Genomic DNA, 20,741 nt, shown 5'->3' with positions numbered 1-20,741 from the left:
AAAAAAAAATTTTCTTTTAAAAGAAATGTTGTCAAAAGTAAACTTTTCTAATTATTAATCTGGAAACGGATAAATTTCTAAAATCAACGTCATGTTCCCGCACGCGTAGATTACAAAACCCCAAAAATCAGGATAAAACAAAACCAAATTTTTTGAAATGAAATAAATTTAAAGTATTTGTGTATACGCAACGCGTCTGTTGTTGCATAAAATGCAAGGTGATGGTAACTGGTGACTGACAGTATAAACTGGTCTTCGATCTGTTCAGCAGACATTATAGCGGTTCTATGATTAACAACATATTAAAGATGCAATCTTGATAATGATATACAAGAATATATTGAAACATTTTTGATAGGTGGTGCAATATTTTGTCTCTGCTGTTACCATGTTCAAAATAATTTCGAGTTATTTAGAAAAGCTTTAAGCTTGTTTTTCATGGCCAATAAGATTGTTTTCAATAGTAATAACTTGTATCAATTTTCAATCTGTGTTATGATAGTTATTTGTCAATTTTCCATGTTGTACTGAAAAAAAACCTCTAAACGTTGGTTTTCAAAGGTTATAAAAATAACCACCAACAACGTAGGTCTAAGATAGCAATTCATTATGTTCATCATTTTTTCTTTTTTCTAATAAACCCAATATCAAGTAATTCCCTCGCATGCTGTCGCATTTGTCACTTTTGTTTTTGGTTACAAGAACGTACGATTACGATATGTTACAATATTAAGTTATATCCTGTACCCTTTTTGTCTATCCTGTTACCGAAAGCAGTATTGCAATTTGTATATATGCTAAACTGGGAAGATAAAGACGTTGCAACATTTAAATGAGTTCAAACAACCGACCATTTCATTATGTGTAAAATTATTGTCAATTATCTCAAATAGTGTCTATCCTTTTAATGTGACCATAGTAACAAGATTAACATAACAGGATAGACAAATTTCTTCATTTATGACTGCTGTTGTGAAAAAAAACACTCCTTTTGATGCAATAATAATATTTTACTGTTTTAATTTTGGTTTCCAACACGTAATAGCACTTTTACAAGTAAAATATTGTTGAAATTAAAAAGTATAATAACAATATCTATACTTCAAGACCATCGTGTATTATTTGTGAAGTTGATACGGAATATTTATCAACAAGGTCTTGGTATCTTCCGATGAACTTTTTTAGAAAAGGGACTAGACGTTCTTTGACATACCCCTGTTTCATCAACTTTATGCTCAGACACTGGTGACGTTTTACAAAGTCTGAGTAGCAGCTGCAAGCTCTTGAATACCGAATTAGTTGGGGAATGTATATCCCATATGCAGGTGAAGTTTTTATATTGCTACTAAGGTGGGGGGGAAATGATAATTTCAAAATTAAAATCGTCTTTTTTGTCATAGATTCTGGTACTGAGATGACCGTTTATGTCAAATTCCAGGTATAAGTCTAAAAATGAGGCAGAGGAAGCCGTGTCTGCTGTTTCTTGAATTTCTAGTTCTGGAGGATATATTGATGGAACCCAATCAGAAAAGTTTGAATTGTTAATGGAAAGAACATCATCAATATATCTGAATGTGAAATTAAATGATCTGATTTCTTTTATCTTCTTGTTTTTGACAGCTGTCAGAAGGAACTCCGACTCATATGAAAATAAAAAGAGGTCGGTAAGGAGTGGCGCATATAAATTTCATGTATGCCGATTAAATTAATTTTGTAAGAAAAAAAATACATAGAATAATAAAGAAACTGTGATTTTTCGTAAGAGTCATGATTAAATTCGAAAATAATTCCTTTTGCAATTTCAATGCAATCAGAAAATAGGAAAAAAAATCATTGAAATGTGTTACTATGACACCGTACGTACATAAAATACGCAAAAATTGGACTTAAATACTTTGATGATATCAAAATAGATCTAAATCGGGTTTATTATCGATGTTTCGACTCATAAATCCTACAATTTACAGTTACATTGTCCATTAAAAACGAAATTAAAGCAAAGGTGTATTGAAAATTCTACATTTGTTGAAAATGACCCATATTCGTGTTTGGTAAAAAAACTACCAAATTGGTTTTTTTTTAGTTATACCTTAAATTTCTTTCATAAATTTCAGAGAAAATAACCACGAATTTAGACGAACGTTGACTATGTATGTGTTGTAGAAGATATGTTGCAAGTTATTTTTGGTTTCAAATATCCATTAGTGTAACGGTAAGTAAGTATGTATGTAAGTTCGTTACACCTAGAAAATTTCGCATACAATATAATATATTGATTTACATATAAATATGTGTCTATTTATAGCGTAATGTAAAAGACAGATAGTATACTGCCATTATTCGAAACACGCATAACTTCAACAGTTCAAGGTAAATTCAAAAGTCATAAGTAAACGAAATACTGGAAATAAGTTATACCAGGTGCGACGTGCTCAGACACAGTTTTCTAGGATTTGCGCCAGAAACTACTTGTTTACTCAAAGCTTGTTTTATGAGGTAATTTAAGAAGTAGCTAGTGATTGCGTCTGAATACAAATATTTTCAAGCAAACGAAGATCATTACTACTTTGAACGTTTCTATATTCCACAACTATGAAAATGGTATCGTGTCCACGAACTACATTGAATAACGCACATGCAGTTAACCAACAATGTCATAACATATGTTAAAGAAAAAGTTATTGTTCTACTATGACACGATGCTATGAAACGTGTAGCTTCGAAATTGTTATTTCTTTACAGATAATGTTTAGATCAATCTAAAGGAAGTAGCCTGCCTGTCTATCCATACAAATTTCTTTGTTAAGTTCTCTATAAAATTTTCAAAAATTTAAATTAATAGATTCCGCTATACAGATATATATATAAATATATAAACAACATTTACCAAAAGACCAAAAAAGTGTTAAAGTATATTTTAACAAAACACATTTGACTAACAGGTCGAACAAAAAATGTTCTTAAACCCTGCTGACTGCCATTGGCGATTGCCAAATAAACGGATCACCGATGTAATAAATAGATCACCGATGTAATAAATGGATCCGTTTATTTGGCAATCGCCATTTATATATATGCATTAACGTAGGATCGTCCGATCTATCAAACCTTATCTTAATCATTTATATACATAAGGTTTATAAATATGGTCATCCTTGAACCTATCCCACCCGGCAGTCACTTAAACTATAGATAAAGTTGGGTGTTGGTTTTGCAGTATGTATAAATACGCAGCCAGGTCCTGTCGGAAGTGGAACGTTAAACTCGATTAGTGTCATATGAAAAAGAACCCTTGCAACAACTCTCGGAGGGGTACTCTCCAACATGCCTTAATTTCCCAGTTACAGTCCAAATTTCCCCCTTTCATCCCAGTCCAGGAAGAAAGAAACAGTCGACCTACATTTATCTTGCAGAATAAAAAAACTCTTAATATACTGCCAAAAAATTACTCAATAGAACTTACTTTAAATACATTTGTAAATCTAATAAACACAAATAATTGTACTTTTCTTGATTTAGATATTTCGGGTTCAAACTGGAAACTCTATACAAAAATTCACGACAAGAGGAACTAACTTTCTTTTTTCTTATTAATTTCCAATTTTAGAAGTTGGTGTCCCCTTTGGCCCTATCTAACGCTATTTATATATATATCCCTAGTCGTTCGCTATTCCCGTGTCTGTAGTGACTGCCAATGACCTTAATCTTTGTATCAATAGAAAATTATTTAGTCAGGGATTTCGTTATCACAAATTCCTTAACACCTTAACTGAACTCTTTCATAGGTACACATATTAGGTTTTCAAGTTTGGCTGTAGAAAACTACTGCAAACGGGATATTATATCCTCATTTTCGATGATGTTGTTTATAGAGTCTGTAAATTTAGATACGATCCATGTAAACTTGTCGATCAATTGAATAAATTCATTCTAAATGGTTATCAATTTAACATTATAATACGATCTTTGATTATTGTTTTCATCAGTACCCACTTTAATTTTTATTGAAAAATTTAAAACATCACAAAATACGTATTCCTATACAGTAATGAGCACTTACGTTCATGCATCCCATCGATTCTTATATTTAAGCATGCATTGCACAGTGTCATGTTTATCTCAGATTGTTTGTGACGTCTTTACATTAAATCCATTGATTGTGTACTGATTCATATTTTAGTCTGGGAACCATGATTTATTTATTTGTTGTAATTTGCTTTGAACAACCTGCGAGTACACTAAGATCGGTACTTTGAGTCCCATGTCTTTCTGATAAGTAATGTTTTGTGCCTTGTGACGATCTGATGAGTTAAGACTATTTCAACTGATTTTTTTTTTTAGTTTTTGTTTATGGTTTGCTGTTACACTGACCCAGGTTAGGGGGTGGTGATTGTTTAGCAAGTCGGGAACCTGTAATTCAGTGGTTGTCGTTGATTGCTGTCTTTCATATTTGTTTGTTCATAAGTCAGGCCGTTTTTCTCTTTTGAATTCTTTTACATTTTGTCATGATGTGACCATATAACGATTACTTTACGGTATTGGTTTTTCTCATTGTCGAAGGTCTTATGGTGTCCTTTAGATATTTATTAGTTGCTTACATCTACGGCATTTGGTCTGGTGGATAGTTGTCTCATTGGCATTCATAACACATTTTCTTTTTCTTTGTACAATACTGTAGGCAAAGTTTATAGGTATCACCTTTGAACAGAAGGTAATCTAATCAGGCAAATTTGACTGAATTATTATATAATATTATTATAATATAGGATAACAAAAAAAAGACGCTTAGAGGTCAAGATACAGTTTCATTGTATTTGCATTTATATCGTAACAAGATACCAGTTATTTTACATTATTTAGAACTGTATTGGTTTTTTCTTTCTTTCAGATATGTCGTCTTTGGATATATACATCCAAAATATTCATGACCAGCAGTTCATATTTCAAATACCTAAACATGAAGTAAAGGAGATTGAACGCTTTATAATTCACAGTGTGAAAGATTTCATACCTACAACTATCAAAGCACTCTATCCAAATTTCACGGTTTTGGAAGTGGTCAATGCTGGAAGTTTATTGATCATTGTTATAATAGACTCATGCCAACCTGATGTTATATATTGATCATGGATTTCGCAAAAGCCTTTGACAAAGTTCCACACAACAGTTTACTATATAAACTTAAATTTTTCGGTGTATCAAATCAAGCTACAAACTGGATAAAATCTATCCTTTCAAATCGTTCACAAACAGTTATGCTAGAAAACCATTCCTCTGACAACATACCAGTTACATCAGGTGTTCCTCAGGGCACTGTATTAGGTCCGATACTATTTTTAATATACATTAATGACTTACCTGACTATTTACATCACAGTCAAATCAGGCTCTTTGCTGACGATAGCATCATTTACCGACAGATAAAATCAACATCAGATTGCCTTAAACTCCAGGAAGACCTAGAAGGGGCACTCAAATGGGAACAAGACTGGCTAATGCAGTTCCACCCTGACAAATGCAACATACTTCGAGTGACCACAAAGAAAAAACCTATCCATTTTTATTATAACATGCACGGTCACATTCTTGAGACAGTTGAAAATGCAAAATATTTAGGTATAACTATATCATCAAATTTAAAATGGAACAAACACATTCAGAACATGACATCAAAAGCAAATAAGACCCTTGGATTCATCAGAAGAAATTTAAAAATAAACTCAGTAACCATCAAAGACCGAGCATACCAAGCCCTTATTAGACCAAAACTTGAATACTGCTGCACTGTCTGGGACCCTTACACAACAGAGAACATTAACTCCATAGAAAAAGTGCAAAGACGTGCAGCGAGATATGTATGCTCCAACTACACATATACCGAAAGTGTAACAAACATGATAAACACACTTCACTGGCCAACATTACAAGAAAGGAGACTCAAAAGCAGATTAAATATGTTCCATAGAATAACAAACAACAAAATTGCCATACCACATACTGACATACTAATTAAAAGCAAATCAAACACCAGGTCTAACCACGAACAAACATACCGACAAATTCGATGCAGCAAAGACAGTTACAAATTTTCATTTTTCTGCCAAACTATAAAAGACTGGAACAAATTACCTGAACCAATAGCCTGCAGCACCACTACTGAGTGCTTCAAGGAGAAACTCACTAGAGAGATGCTCCTTGACACTTACAAACACCTACATGTTTAATATGTATCTTGTTTTTATCTTATACCAAAAATTAAAAATAGAAATTGAAAAATATTACTTACATATACATTTGTATATATAAAAATTGAAAAATTATTATGAAATCAAAAATATATTTTTATTCATTAACAATATTGTTAAACAAGGCATGCGCCAGAAAGTAATCATCAACCAGTTGATGTTTTTCTGTATATAAAGAAGAAGGGTTCTAAAAGATGACGCTTGAGTAATCTAGTCGAAATATTTACGAACACCACCATGACTTGGTTGAACGTTAAGTAATATCTATATCATAAATGACCATATTTATCGTAGCACGAAAATACCTTTTTTTTTGTTTAAAATATATAAAGTTATTTCTGATGAAACAAGTTTTTTTTTTTAACTATTCTTGTATTGTGATGTTTGGGAAGGGTTATATGCTCACAAACATGATTAACATCTTCGCATTCTAATTAAGTCTGTTCTACTTCAGGACCTGTAATCAGTGGTTGTGGTTGGTTGCTGTATATCATATTTGTTTTTCGTTTATTGTTTTAGCAATAATCAGGCCGTTTGTTTTTCTCGTTTTATTTTTTATATATTGTCATGTCGAGGATCTTTATAACTTACTATACGGTATGGTTATGGTCCTAACTGAAGGCGATTGTTGATAAATCTCATTTTTTGTAGTTATTCAATTGTCGTTCTGAGCATCACGACGGGTGCCAATGGTGGAGAAGAAGCAGCTCATACAAGTGAGAGGTTAAGCTAGTATAAAACCATGTTTTATCCATCATTTTCTACATGAGGAAATGCCTTTACAAAGTCAGGAATATGACAGTTGTTTTCCATTCGTTTGATGTGTTTGACCTTTTGATTTGCCATTTGATAAAGGACTTTCCGTTTTTAATTTTTCTTGGAGTTCGGTATTTTTGTTATTTTACTTTTTACATTCCCATACATAACACAAGAGCTCACACCATTTTGTTGAGATTAATCCAATAAAAAGTACATATAATGCAAAAGCTGTGTATTCCCGTTGGTTTGACCACCAAAGGAAGAAAAATATTACTTAGCGCTATTAAGTATGTATCAATAAGAATTCCATGAAACTAAAATTATATACTGTGTTACAAACCAAGTTTGAGACGACGAGGAACTGTTCTGTGGCGCTTGCCTTTTAGCTGGAGTTCGAACCCCACTGATGGAAAAATATAAATGAAGTGCCAACATAGTTTCGATATTTCGTTAGAAATAATTCGAAAACTCTCTGTACAGTATTGTACCTTGAAGGGTACATAGAACAAAGAGTCATTTAATGTAAAAAAAAAAGAATAATGTATTAACATTTCATTCCTCAATAAAACTATTGCCGTCTATTGTCTTTTTCTATTTGATAATTTGGTGGTAATAGTAATATTTTTTGTCTCTATTAAATGTGTTCATAACTTTATTAGACTTGGGACGAGTTAACTCTCAATATATTGTATGTACCCATGTCTTTGATTAAAGTCTGTATAACCAATTGATGTCATGTTCCTTTTATTCATAACAATATACAAGGTAAGTACCAAACTTTATAATGTGATACTAAAACGAAAACAAATATCTTCCTCCTCTGTAAAGGTCAACAATAGCGTGCCTAAGCTGTCGATCATATTTATGGAATACGCAGTTTATTATGATTATATATAAACGTTTAAGTTTCAAAAACATTATGAAATCGGCAGATTTAAGCTCAAGAAACCAAACGGTAAGAGTTAAGCAGTACAACTTACTGAACACATTCATGTATTTATCGGATAAATTATGTTTTATCAGAGACTTAGCTTAAAATCATAATTGTACTCCATAAACTTTCATAGCCTAGCATCGTAACAGCAGTTTACACGAATAAACGTGAATTTATATACTTGTTTGAATAGAAAATGATACATAAATGATTATGTTGTTTTTGTAGTTTGTTCTACAGTATGCTGTTCGTAGTCCAGATTACTTTGCTGGTTGTGGTCGTCAAGCATATCGTTTGTCAAACCTGTCTTTCTAATGAGTCTAAGGAAGACTTTGACAAATCAAGGAAAGCATTGACAGATGTGCAGGAAAATATTGGAAAAGTTCTCATCAAACTTGAAAACGACAACAAAAAAACACTAGACATGTTTAAAAAATCTCTTAATACCATGGGTCAAAAGATAAAGAAACTCGACACTGATTTTAAAGTCCTTGGAAAAGATTTTCGTAGTAAGTACATACAAGAAAAGCTTAGACACTGTTGTCTCAAAGTTGGAAGTTGCAACAGTAGGTATTTTATTAATGCAAAGCTAATTGTATGCACAGTACTGAATTTACCGCAGTGGAGAAGTCGAACACTTTACTGAGAAAATGAAAATGACATGATAAATAATTTTTAAGTCTTTTAAAAGCTGTTCAGATGAAAATGTTTCATATCAAAATGATTTACTAGTGAAACGTCACATAAATGTTTGACAACCCGTTGTCTTGGTGTTGTTTGTCGTTTGTATTTTTTGTCCCCTCTTCTATTGTTACCTTTGATTTTAACACATTTAGTTGCAATCTTAAAGCAATGTTATGGGTCTATAATCGAATTACGATTAACCATATTTTAGATAGTGACTTTAAAAGAAACCGATACTTGTTTGTATTTATTTCAGAAACTAAATGGAACAAATATAATGGACACTGTTACTATTACAGTTCCGAATCTGTAGACTGGTTTATGGCTGAAGTGAGTAAATAATAATACTTTAAATAATTCGTCATTTTATTTCCATTAAGCATCCAGCAGTTAAATGCTTCATTATATAAAGGAATTTCAATTCCAAGTTGAAGTCTTTTCCATTTTTCTACAAAGGTCAATATATATTAATAGAATGATAAAAAACACAAAGCAGTTTACAATAGTTTGAATAAACTATACATTTCAATGCATATAATTTGTCCAATGCCTTAATCAATATTTATTAAACTACCGAAATTTATTCTTGAACAGAGGAAATGTAGAGAAATAGGAGGATATATTGTCAAAATTGACAACAAAGAGGAAAACAACAACATTGCAGCAAATAGACCAAATAAAGGTGAGGGTTTTTCTTCAGATGTCATAATTGGAAACCTTTTGTGTTCAGTTAATGTAACTTAAAACTTGCATACCAGTAGCCAGTCTTATCATTGATATCAAGGACAATGGTAGATATATATGCATATTGTCGGAAAATACCATATTTATTTCTAGAGGTTTAGGAGCGGAAAGAAAATTTAGGCTTTTTCTTCGGTTCGTTAGAAGTGCAAGTATGTAAAGATTAATGTTCCATTTGTCTTAGTAATAATTCCGTCCTCCGTGCCTTGATTGGGACTTACTATGGAACGCGACTTATCACCGGAATTTTAAGCTTTTATGAACAAAACGACGATACAATTGTCCTTCTCACTCATGTTTTGTCAGTGATTTGGGAAACTTTGCTACACTCAGGATGATCAGAAACACTTTAAAAGGCAGTACATTAATTAAATGTGTCTTGGTGAACTATAATTTTATTCCGATTTATGCATATACATTTTTTCCGTTTTAGATTTTATCTATGTATATTTTAATATAATATTTACAAACCTTTATAGTATGCATCTTTGCAATACAAATTGATTGGGATAATGCAGTGCATTTCGCTTCATATTATAACACCAAAGGATAATGTTAAAATCCAAGGTTATGATGTTACTTATGAATTTAGCATACACAATAATTTCATGCAACCTGGACAGAGAGTGATAATTTGTTGTTGACAGTACTATATATCCTTAGCAACAGTTTAGTCCGTTGTATTTATTATCATAGTACAACCAGAACTGAGTCATAACATTGAGAATTAAAATAGATTAAATATGCCTTATCTTTTCTTGCAGCTGTTCATCATTGGATTGGCCTGATAGATCTTAAAGAAGGAGAATGGCGATGGACGTATGACCAATCGAAAGCTGTGTTTAAAACGTGGTATCCTAGTCACGGTGACAAGGGCACTAACAATAATTGTGTGATGTTACATGGTAGTAGAACAGATTGGTTTGATTACAATTGTCATTACAAGGCACTATTCATCTGCGAAAGCAATTTCTGTAAATATTTTGTTCGATTCCTGTACAATTTGTGTACTAATCATTCATGATGTTTATATCTAATAGTGTTAGATAAGGGGAAGGACGTTGAATACATCTTAAACAAATCAATTCACCTTTTATTGTGTCACTTTATATTTACTTTTTCAGGAAATCGCACATCTATCAACATCTTTTGTAATTAATGTAATCAGCTTGTCTTGAAATGTAAAATAAGAAGATGCGGTATAATTACAAATGAGACAACTATCAAAATGAGACATGACGCATCTGTAAGTAACTATAAGTCAGAATAGAGCCTTTATCAATGAGCAAAACCCATACCGTATAGTAAGCTATAAAAGGCCCCTCCGTGACAAAATGTAAAACAATTCAAACGAGAAAACCAATGGCCTGATTTATTCTTTAACAATAAAACGAAAAACAAATATGACAGACATGTACAACCAACGACAACCACTGAAATTCACGCTCATGACCTTGGACAGGCACGTACAGAGTGTGAATAGGTTAAACATGTTTTTCTATTGCTTAACCCTCCCCATACCTTGTCAAGTGGTGTTTGCAACAGCACAACATGATGAAACACGCATGCACAAGCAACTGAGAATGACACATCAGATCGACACAACGCACACAAAAATATTATTAACAAAGAGACACACCCGAGCTAAGTGTACATGCAATTACTGAAAGGTAGTTCAAAGTCAATTACAATTGATAAATAAATCATTTTTCCCAGACTAAAATTCGTCTTGCTAATAACATGAAACATCTCAATACTAATTGCATTTGATTCACATAAAGTAAAAATAGGTCAAAAACTCTAGAACAGACGTAAATTTGGTAAATGTAAAAGGTCTTTGACAATGAACTATTTCTTTCTTTGAATGGTGACTGGTCCCCCTTATTTTCTGTTTTAAATTTTAAGTTATATAAATTTAAATTTTATGAAAAATTTATAGCCTTGCCTACAATATTGATATCTAATTATTGTTGAAAGCTATGTTATTTAGATATGTAAACATCCAATTATCCTCTTTTCGTTTTTGTGTTAGTTAGATCAGTTCTTACTACGACAAATCTTGTTTTCATAATAACTGTATGTGTATTTCACTTTTGAAATATTCACATCACATTTAAATTGCTAATTATATTGTATTAACTTAAATTGATTTAATAAATTTAAAATGAGTAAACAAAATGTTCAGTGAATATATTTATGTTGTTTCTTTTTTTCAGGTTTTTGAATAAAGCATAGAAGAGGAAACACTGACAGAAAAGACAACATAAAAGGCTTTGCTATAAATGTTGAATAAAATAAAATGAAATATTTAGAAGTCTTCCTTTTGCAGCTATAATGTAAATATATAACACGCAGTATAAAACACGACGGGAATATTTCTGCTAATTTTTTCACAGTTGTGATATTCTATACACATATTTCCTGTTGGTATACTAGAGTGTAAGACAGCATAAATTCCATATCAACAGATTCAGTACTCTGAGCTTGATTTCAGTTACTACAAGCTTAAGCATTCATTATCCCTTTCAAATACCTTTTTTCACTTTTACGTGTTTATTTTGTAGCCTCTGTTGTAGAATCGATATTTTGGATATTAATTAGATGCGGTATATAATTTTCAATGGCACAACTATCGCCAAAGACCAAATGACAAAGATTTAAACATTTACAGGTTCTCGTATGGCCTTCAATAGACTACTGTATACGTTCCACTATTTAACTTTTGTTATTTACTAAGTGGTGATAATAAGAGAAGGGTTAGTGTATTAAACACTAGGTTGAGAGTATCCAATTACGTCATTGTTTTTAAGAATAGCATTTTTTTTTCAAATGAATATGTCGTTGATATAAGACCCTTTGTTGTATCTGTTTAATTGTTTAATTAAGTAAAAACTTATGCCATATTACATTCTCCAGGGACAAACTAAGTTCACTGTGTCGTGTAATTTAATGTATCGTTTGGACCGAATTAATATGATTTTTCGGGGTTTGAATTCCATCAATCGATATATTTCAAGGAAAATCTGCTATTGCATTGCAAGTACAGAAATACTGAATTTAATTAGTGTTTAGGAATCTAAAGTTTGAAACACTTATTTCAAAAAATATTTACACAATTTTGATTCTGTTTATTTTGGAATCTGATTTTTAAAAAGATATTGTCAAACTATGATATCAACTATAAGCAAAGCCTAACCAATAAAAATTTCTAAAATACATCGTTATAACATAATTTAAAATATTGTAGCTTTCTGGATGAAATCCTTCGTGGTCATTCATTTAGCATTTTTTATCCACTACCATTTTACTTATGCTTGTAAACTTTGTCATCTTCGTAAGTAGTCATTTGAGATTCATGATTCTCCTTGATGGCAAGTGGGGTTTTTGCCTGAACGACGAGATAACTTAAAGACAAAGACATAATACAGAACATAATATCATTATCGATCTTCAGCCATATTTGGACATTTAGATAGAATGAAGTAAAGAAGACGAGAATGGAACTCGGCAACCAAATAAATATGAAAACATGACAATTATAGGGGTGTCGTATAAGGCAGGCATGATCAACAGAACCGTAATAGCAGTTTTATTGGTCGGCTATAATCAAACAATAGATACCATGCATGAAATAAGAAACTAATACAGCAACAAGTAATCGTTCTAATCATCATTTTAAGGGATTTGGGAAAATATATCTTAAATACATTTCGATATGCCGAAATAGAAGTCAAGCAAATGTCAGTTTAAATGTTAACAAGCACTTTTAACTAAAAAGATAATCATATGCAATACAATGACTGACATGTTTTTGCAAGCGCAGCTATTTGACGGATTGACATTTACATTGATATTTTGGACAAAAAAGATAGAGCATATGCGTCGACAAAACAAAATCTGTTAACATAATGTTTGTTGTGACCTTGTACCTACGATGAGGTTGTACTTTTCCGGAGCACCATCATTCGTCCCATTGTTATGTTCAAAATGTTCGTTTGAAATAACAAATCGATTTTACACAGCTCTTCAACGTTTATGACTATTGAACAGCGGTATACTACTGTTGCCTTTATTTATACTATGTTTTCGATTTTCAATTTTTTTTGCCTAAATAATGACTAATTACGATGAGACATTGATTGTCGAAATGCGCATCTGTTGCAGTAAAGGAGTAAGATTAGTAAGGGCCATATTTGGCCCCGATTATTAAGTTCAATGTTTCAGGATAAAAAAATGTTTCAAGTTGATAAAAAGACATGTGAGAAAGTTAAATAGAACTTTTTTTTGTCAAAATATTTATTTTAAAGCTTTTATTTTTACATCTCATATGAATTTCGCGAAAATGGACAAAATCGTCAGAATTTCAACCAAATTAATGCATAGGAAACATTAAGAGAAACTAAATATTCAAGACATATATGTAAAAGGTCACGACAAACATTGTGTTAAAAGATATTTTTGTCGACGCATGCGCTCTATGTTTTGTCCAAAAAATCAATGTAGATTTACCCGTTTATATCGATTTTTCTCGGAAAATCAAAATGAGTGTTTTTGTGTCGTCATGAATAGAACGTACTGACAACAATGTGTGAGCAAAACAAACAGACATAATAGGTACAAATGTCAATAATTGGGGTACAGCAGTAAACGTTGTGATTATATTTAAAGTTACCTGTGTACGTTATTGTATTTAACGCCATTTTGTCCCAGGTTATAGTTGTCTTTTTGACATTGTTTTACATATTGTATTTATATTGTGTCATAGATCAAATTTTTTTGTTTCAGTGTATGTTTACATGTTTTGTTTATATTTCTTTTTGATCGAGTTAAGCCATTTTATATTTTATAGTGTGTCTTTCTATATTGTAATGTTATACTACTATTTCATGTTAGGGTGAAGGTTGGCGACTGTTAAATAAAGGCAACAGTAGTATACCGCTGTTTAAACCTGCTGCATTTGTTTGCACCTGTCCTAAGTCAGAAACCTGTTGTTCAGTGGTTGTCGTTTGTTGATGTGGTTCATAAGTGTTTCTCGTTTTTTATATATATTAGACCGTTGGTTTTCCTGTTTGAATTGTTTTACACTAGTCATTTTGGAGCCCTTTACAGCTTGCTGTTGCGTGTGAGTCGTGTTGAAGGACGTACTTTGACCAATAATGGTTTACTTTTTACAAATTGTGACTTGGATGGAGAGTTGTCTTATTGGCACTCATACCACATCTTCTTTTAAATATTGTGTTATAATATCAATCCATATAAAAACAAACAAGTAGGTGAACAAAGAAAACCAAAATGTCATATAGACAAAGCAAATACACAAAAATGAAAGACAAGAATACCAAAAAAATGACTATAAATCTATAAAGTGCTATTTTCATTACATAGTCTGGTCTGAAGAGGTGGTACCACAAACTTATTCATTACTGAACAAAGCTTTCCTTGTAATATACATATTACTAATTATCTTTCTAATAAAGTTTAGCGACCCTAGACAATTAATTGTTATTGAATTAAGTGTTCCTTAATTGCTTTTCATTGTGACATGCGGTCAACATTGCTTGGAAAGTGCAAAAACATCCTGTTAAAGGGGTCATTGCACTTGTACCAATATTTAAAAAATGCAGTATTTAATTTTTCGTCTCAAGGTTGTATTTCATTTGCACCAAAAATGAATATTGATTTTTCGCCAATTTATAGGTACAATATAACGTGTGTTAACTTATTTGTCGCTTGTGTATTTATCTCCAATAAGCATTTTGTACTGAAAAGACTTTCAGCGATAATCAATCAACGCTGTAATCCGAGTAAATTGTTAAAACAGCAGATATGTAATAAAAGATATTTACTTTCAAAAAAAAAAGATAATCAATCAACCAACCAGTTATTTAGAAAGCGTTATTCTGTAGAATCCACTTGTCTCAACAGCTGTGATCTGAACTGAAAAAGAGAAAATCTTAATCCTTGATACAACAATGCCCTATTGGCATGTTTGAAAAGCGAAAGCCAACGTCCAGAACCCGAAACAGTACATATATTCTGACTTCAATGGATCAAAATTGGCGAGAATGAATGTCGTTAAATTGGATAGGTCAAATAATCAAACATACAAGTACCTTAATATAATAAATATGATAAAGGATTCAATCCACAAATTTAAGGTGAAGTTTCTAACATTTGAGATATTCCATTGAGTACTCTGAATAAAATGTGGGGATGCCCTCTTTTTTATTGAATGTACACAATATATTGTTTCTGTATATGATCATTTTTACATTTATAGTTCTACTTTTAATGACAGATATCACATGAATATAAATGAACACGTCAAGAGTTTTTTTTTCAATTTTGTGTCTCAAGAGAGAGATAAGTCTATTAATATAAATAATTAACTCAATTCATGTTGGTAAGTGACTTCTGAATAAAATATAAAATGAAAAGGATTTGTACTTTTACTGATGACCTACACGATACATTATCTTTCAAAAGGAAATAAATAGAAAACGGGAGAAGAAAGAAAGGAACCTAATCAAAAACTCACCAATTTTTACAAGTTCTCCAAATATAATACGATAATTTGATTCTCAATGTATGCAGTGTGCTAAAAGATCCAGCATAAAATTATGTGTTTTTGCTCGTCCTACACTCTAATTGTGCTTAGATTTCAAACATGTTAAAACGTGTTTCAAATATTTTTTTCCTTAGGAAAATGTTTAATTTCTTAGGGCAAAAAGTGTGACATATTTGAACACTAAGGCCCGACCAGGTGTCACTGCTTGAGACATATCTATATATATCACGTGACAATTACTTAGCAGGAAGAAATAAAAAACAAACAAAAACAAAGATGACAAACTGTTTGAATAACTGAGCATAAAGTAAAGAATGGTAGGTGTTTATAGCTATATTTACTGTCACTGTCAATCCTTTAAAAGAGAGAGGAAAGATATCAGAGGCAATAGTGCAATAGTACACAAAACACAACATAGAAAACTATAGATTGAGCAACACGAACCCCACCAAAAACTAGGGGTGATCTCAGGTGCTCCAGAAGGGTAAGAATCCTGCTCCACATGTGGCACCCGTCGTTCTCATGTTAGTACAAATCAGTTTATAAGTCTAATTCGGTAGGTCTCATTCGGGAAAAGGGGACGGGATTGTAATTACGACATTAGGAACATATCCACTATTATCTGTAAAACGGATATTCCATAACGGTCAACCAACTCGTGATGGCTTCCGTAAAACCTACCAAGGGATGATTTAACCTTCACCAATTGGAACTCTTGGTTTAATAGCTTCCTTGTGAGCAGCAACCTTCTATCAATGAAATCATGATAGGAAATACAAGCCCTTGAATATCGAATCAACTGGGTGATATATACTCCGTATGCAGGCGCTGCTGGAATGTTGCTACATATAAATGGAAAGTTCACAATTGGGAAGCTGAAATCATCCCTTTTGTCGTAAAGTTTTGTTTTCAACCGACCCTCATTGTCAGTTTCTATATGTAAGTCAAGATATGAGTCAGACTTAACTGTATCTGTTGTATCCTTATCTCAAGTTCGATGGAATAGATGCGTTCAACAAAGTCACCAAATTTTGAATTATTTAGTAAGAGAACATCATCTTTATAGCGGAAAGTACAGTTAAAAAGGATACTGCTAACTTCTTTTCTTTCTTCTTAAGAAGTTCCTGTATGAAGTCAGCCTCATATAAATAAAGGAACAAGTCGTCAAGAAGAGGGGCACAGTGTGTTTTAATTGGAATGCCGATTGTTTGTTCTCCAAACGTAACAAATATGTTGTCAATCAAGAAATCAAGCGTCTTGATAATGTCAGTTTCAGAGAATTTTTTGTTGGAATCAGAGCGATTTTTTTACAAAATAGGATTTATCCCTCCCTAAGACAAGATACTTGTATCTCCGTTTGGCCATTTGTTTTTGAAGTAAAGCAGGACCAACTCTTTCAATTTGTCTTTTAGTTTTGAATGGGGAATACTTGTGTAAAATGTAGAGTAGTCAACTGTTTTGATACTATTGCTGGATGAAAGAGTCTTAGATTGTATGCACTCTAAAAGATCTTTGGAATTTTTTAGTATCCAATTCTGATTCACGCCACCTCTAGAATAGGTAGCCCGGCTTTGATTGCAGATAAAATTGATGTTAATAATTTAGAAAGAGGTTTCGTTGAGCACTTTGAAGACCCAACAATATACCGCTGTTTGAAAGGACACTTATGTAGTTTAGGTATCCAATACAGTGACGGAAGATCCAGTTCTTCATCTTAAGTTGAAATTCCAAAGGAACATATAACAGACCTATGATTATCCAGGATTTCCTCTTTAGTAAGTGTCGTAGGGTATATGTTGAGTTTCTAAGTGAATTGCCAATACCTAATTCATTTATCAAGCAGTTTATGTAATGTGATTTACACATACAAATTACGTTGTTTGGGGCGTTATCTGCAACATATTTATCATGGAAGTAGGAAAAGTGTTTTGCAACGTTTGGGTCTTTGAAGATTGATGTAGCATGGGTATTAATAGACCCATTCAGTTTCTTGATTCGACTTTACAGCCTTAATCCATTTGGAAAGAGTATCTACGTCTTCTTTTAACCCATTGCCTGGCATAATCCTCGACTGAATCCATCAGTCTTTTAAAGTAGTGTTTCCAATTGATGGATTTAGGCTCACAATATTTCGGGCCTTTGGATAACACATTTCGCAGAGAAATGTTATTGACAATGTTGCGGTCACCGGTAGTAAGGTGGCCAGCCGGATTTTATATGAATGGGGAACAAGCAGAGGTGCAATCAGGAGGTTTAGACTTGAAGTCGTCAATATTGAGATCCTGCAACACGTGTTTGTAATTCAAAATAATTTTAGTTGCAATAGGTTTGGTATAGGTATAAGAAATGATAGGTACATACCGATCTTTAAAATAGGGAAGTATTTTTGATTTAACTAATTTATGATGAAGAATATTGCCCAAATTGATAGCATCGAGACTTTTGTTGGCAAAGGAATGTTTAATAAAGGATCTTTTCTCCTTTTCATTTTTTCCAATACGAACTGGTTTAAAAATAAGCCGGTGACCAAAGTCGGAATTATGAAATTTTAATCGTCAAAAATACTACACGGCTATATCATATATTATTCGATTCGAAAATATGTGTACTTTGAGATTATTTTGGTCGTCAAAAGAAAATATGGTGCAGTTTTTCAGAAATCAAGATCAAAGGTCACATGTCGTTTTCAAGGAAAAACAAAATTGAATATCTAATTCCAATTCAAATACAGTAGAATGATCGAAAACTTGAATCTTTATTCTTCCTTATTCAATTTTTCACCAAAAAAGTGGAAACCCATCATTAAATAAGTTTTCCGAGTACATGTATGCGACTTTACACAAAGGGGGGGGGCTAGTTTTTAGTTAAAAAAGTTTTTTTTTCAAGTAATAAGAACAACGGCCGTCGAAACTTTACAAAATTTATAGAAAATTATGAACAAATATGTATTTGTTAATATAACCATCTATTACACCTCAATGAAAGTGGAAACTTGAGTTTTGGCCATATACGTTGAATTCGGTACATGCAAAACTGGCAACAAAAATTATTTCAAAATAGACTTATAATTGAGTTTTAACAATGTCATGACGATTTCTATGAAATAAAATGTATTAATAGGAATATAAATCATTGTAAAATTGACTAACAACTGTAAGAAGACATATTTAATGATAGAACCTCCTTTTATTCGTTTAAAAATGGAGAAAGTTTCGGTTATTCAATCCCAAACTAAGTGACACAAGAAAAGAATTTTTTTTCTATGCAGGATAGTTTAACATAGCACTAAACATACGTAACTTTAATCAGTAATTCAGACCTCAAATGACTTTTGTCTTGTGGGAACGTATAACAAGGTTCTGACCCTTGGCTGGAATACATATGTTCGTACATGGAAGGTTTAGCAAATCTCGAATATCAATATTGGTCCAAAGAGGTAAAAGAACACGACAAAATTCTTAAGCCACGAATCCTATAATAATATTGCGAATATGAATGTTAAGCTTCGGACATTTAACCTGTTGTGCATTGGAATAGAGTGGTGGTCAAATGTTTGTGTACCACATGTAGTGTGCTTTTATCCAGCATCATTGGACATTAATTTTAAAACATTTCGTCATTGCAAAATACACTTTGGCCATATCAATCTATAAATGGGGGACATAAAACAACTGTAACATCGGGGCGCCTCTAGGACAAATGTCAAATGAACCCTGTTCAGAAAGGAACGGCTTGTCCTGCTGCTTGCAACTCTAAATATCTCTAAACAAAAGTCAAGAAAAAAGCCATCTCTGATCGACATTATACACTTGCCATGATCACATGACTGTAGTCTGTGGAATGTTTCCAATTGTCGTGATCGTTCTGCCCCACGGTCTGGTCTGTATAATTGATTTGATATCTGAACTAGGGTTAGCATTTATATCGCACTGCTGATGATTAAAAACTTGCTTCTGTGAATGTCTTTGTATTTCATGAATAAAGTTTGAATCCCAGTAAAGGTTTACAGTGGCTGTATGACAAGTTAGCCTTCAACAGCCTTTACTTGAATATATTGTTTTAGAGAGTGTAATCCCTTGTCTTGGTTGTATTTTTTTTATTACAATATATGCAAGCATATTAAAGAGAGACGAAAGATACCAGATGGACATTCAAACTCATAAGTCGAAAAAAAACTGACAACGACATGGCCAAAAAAGAAAAACACCCACAGACAAACAATAGTACACAAAACACAACCTTTGATAACCGTGACTTCGATTTCTTGACTCGAGCCGGCTGATATTTTATCTGTATGTCTCTAAGAAACATTAGAGGCAACAGTAGTTTACCGATGTTAATGTTTGCAAACAAAAACTGGGGGAATTCCAAGAACTTCAAAAAGAGTTCAGATCGGTTGCGTCAACAACATGTATCACGTGCCATGCGAATCAAAATTATCAATATGTTACAAACAGGAATGGGACACAAAGGGCAAATTTTCAGATCTGATCTGATACTTAATATTTAAAGATTTTAAACCGCGAAAAGATGCTGCTAGTGAGTTGAGACACCGCAGAGCTTAAATGTAACATTATTCGTGATGGTGATCTAAAAACTTATTTTGTGTCTATTTCAGTCGCCGGTTCTTCCTCATAATTCAGTACATGTCACCAAATCTGAATTTCCACGTTCGACCCTCAGGTGTCACATGTGGAACAGAATCTGCTAAACCTTCCGGTGGCACACGATATAACCTCTTGTTTTCAGTAAGGTTCGTGTTGATATATAGTTTTCTATATAGATTTGTAGAATTTTGTTTGTCATTACG

General features: G+C 32.4%; 1 protein-coding gene across 17 annotated transcripts in view; it reads left to right on the top strand.

Moving 5' to 3' along the window:
* Nucleotides 1-20,741, top strand: part of LOC127725278 (perlucin-like protein) — a 216,163-nt gene that overhangs the window by 69,918 nt on the left and 125,504 nt on the right. For 2 of the 17 annotated variants that reach the window (XR_007992901.1, XM_052232165.1), the window contains exons 1-2: nucleotides 7,934-7,959; nucleotides 8,167-8,447. The exons of 10 other annotated variants lie outside the window; for them this stretch is intronic. Coding sequence is in view for 4 of the 7 variants with exons in the window: in XM_052232165.1 (XP_052088125.1) it covers nucleotides 8,180-8,447 (268 nt within the window). In the remaining 3 variants the exon portion in view is untranslated. Of the gene's footprint in view, nucleotides 1-7,933; nucleotides 7,960-8,166; nucleotides 8,448-8,878; nucleotides 8,953-9,216; nucleotides 9,305-10,127; nucleotides 10,338-11,579; nucleotides 11,668-20,741 lie in introns of those variants that run through there. 5 more of the 17 variants (XM_052232168.1, XM_052232159.1, XM_052232167.1 and 2 more) reach the window with 5 other exon arrangements.

Source organism: Mytilus californianus, unplaced genomic scaffold (genome assembly GCF_021869535.1).
Source record: "Mytilus californianus isolate M0D057914Y unplaced genomic scaffold, xbMytCali1.0.p SCAF_15, whole genome shotgun sequence".
Lineage (NCBI taxonomy): Eukaryota > Metazoa > Mollusca > Bivalvia > Mytilida > Mytilidae > Mytilus > Mytilus californianus.
The sequence above is the reverse complement of the archived record's forward strand: the minus strand, read 5'-3'. Positions and strand labels throughout refer to the sequence as shown.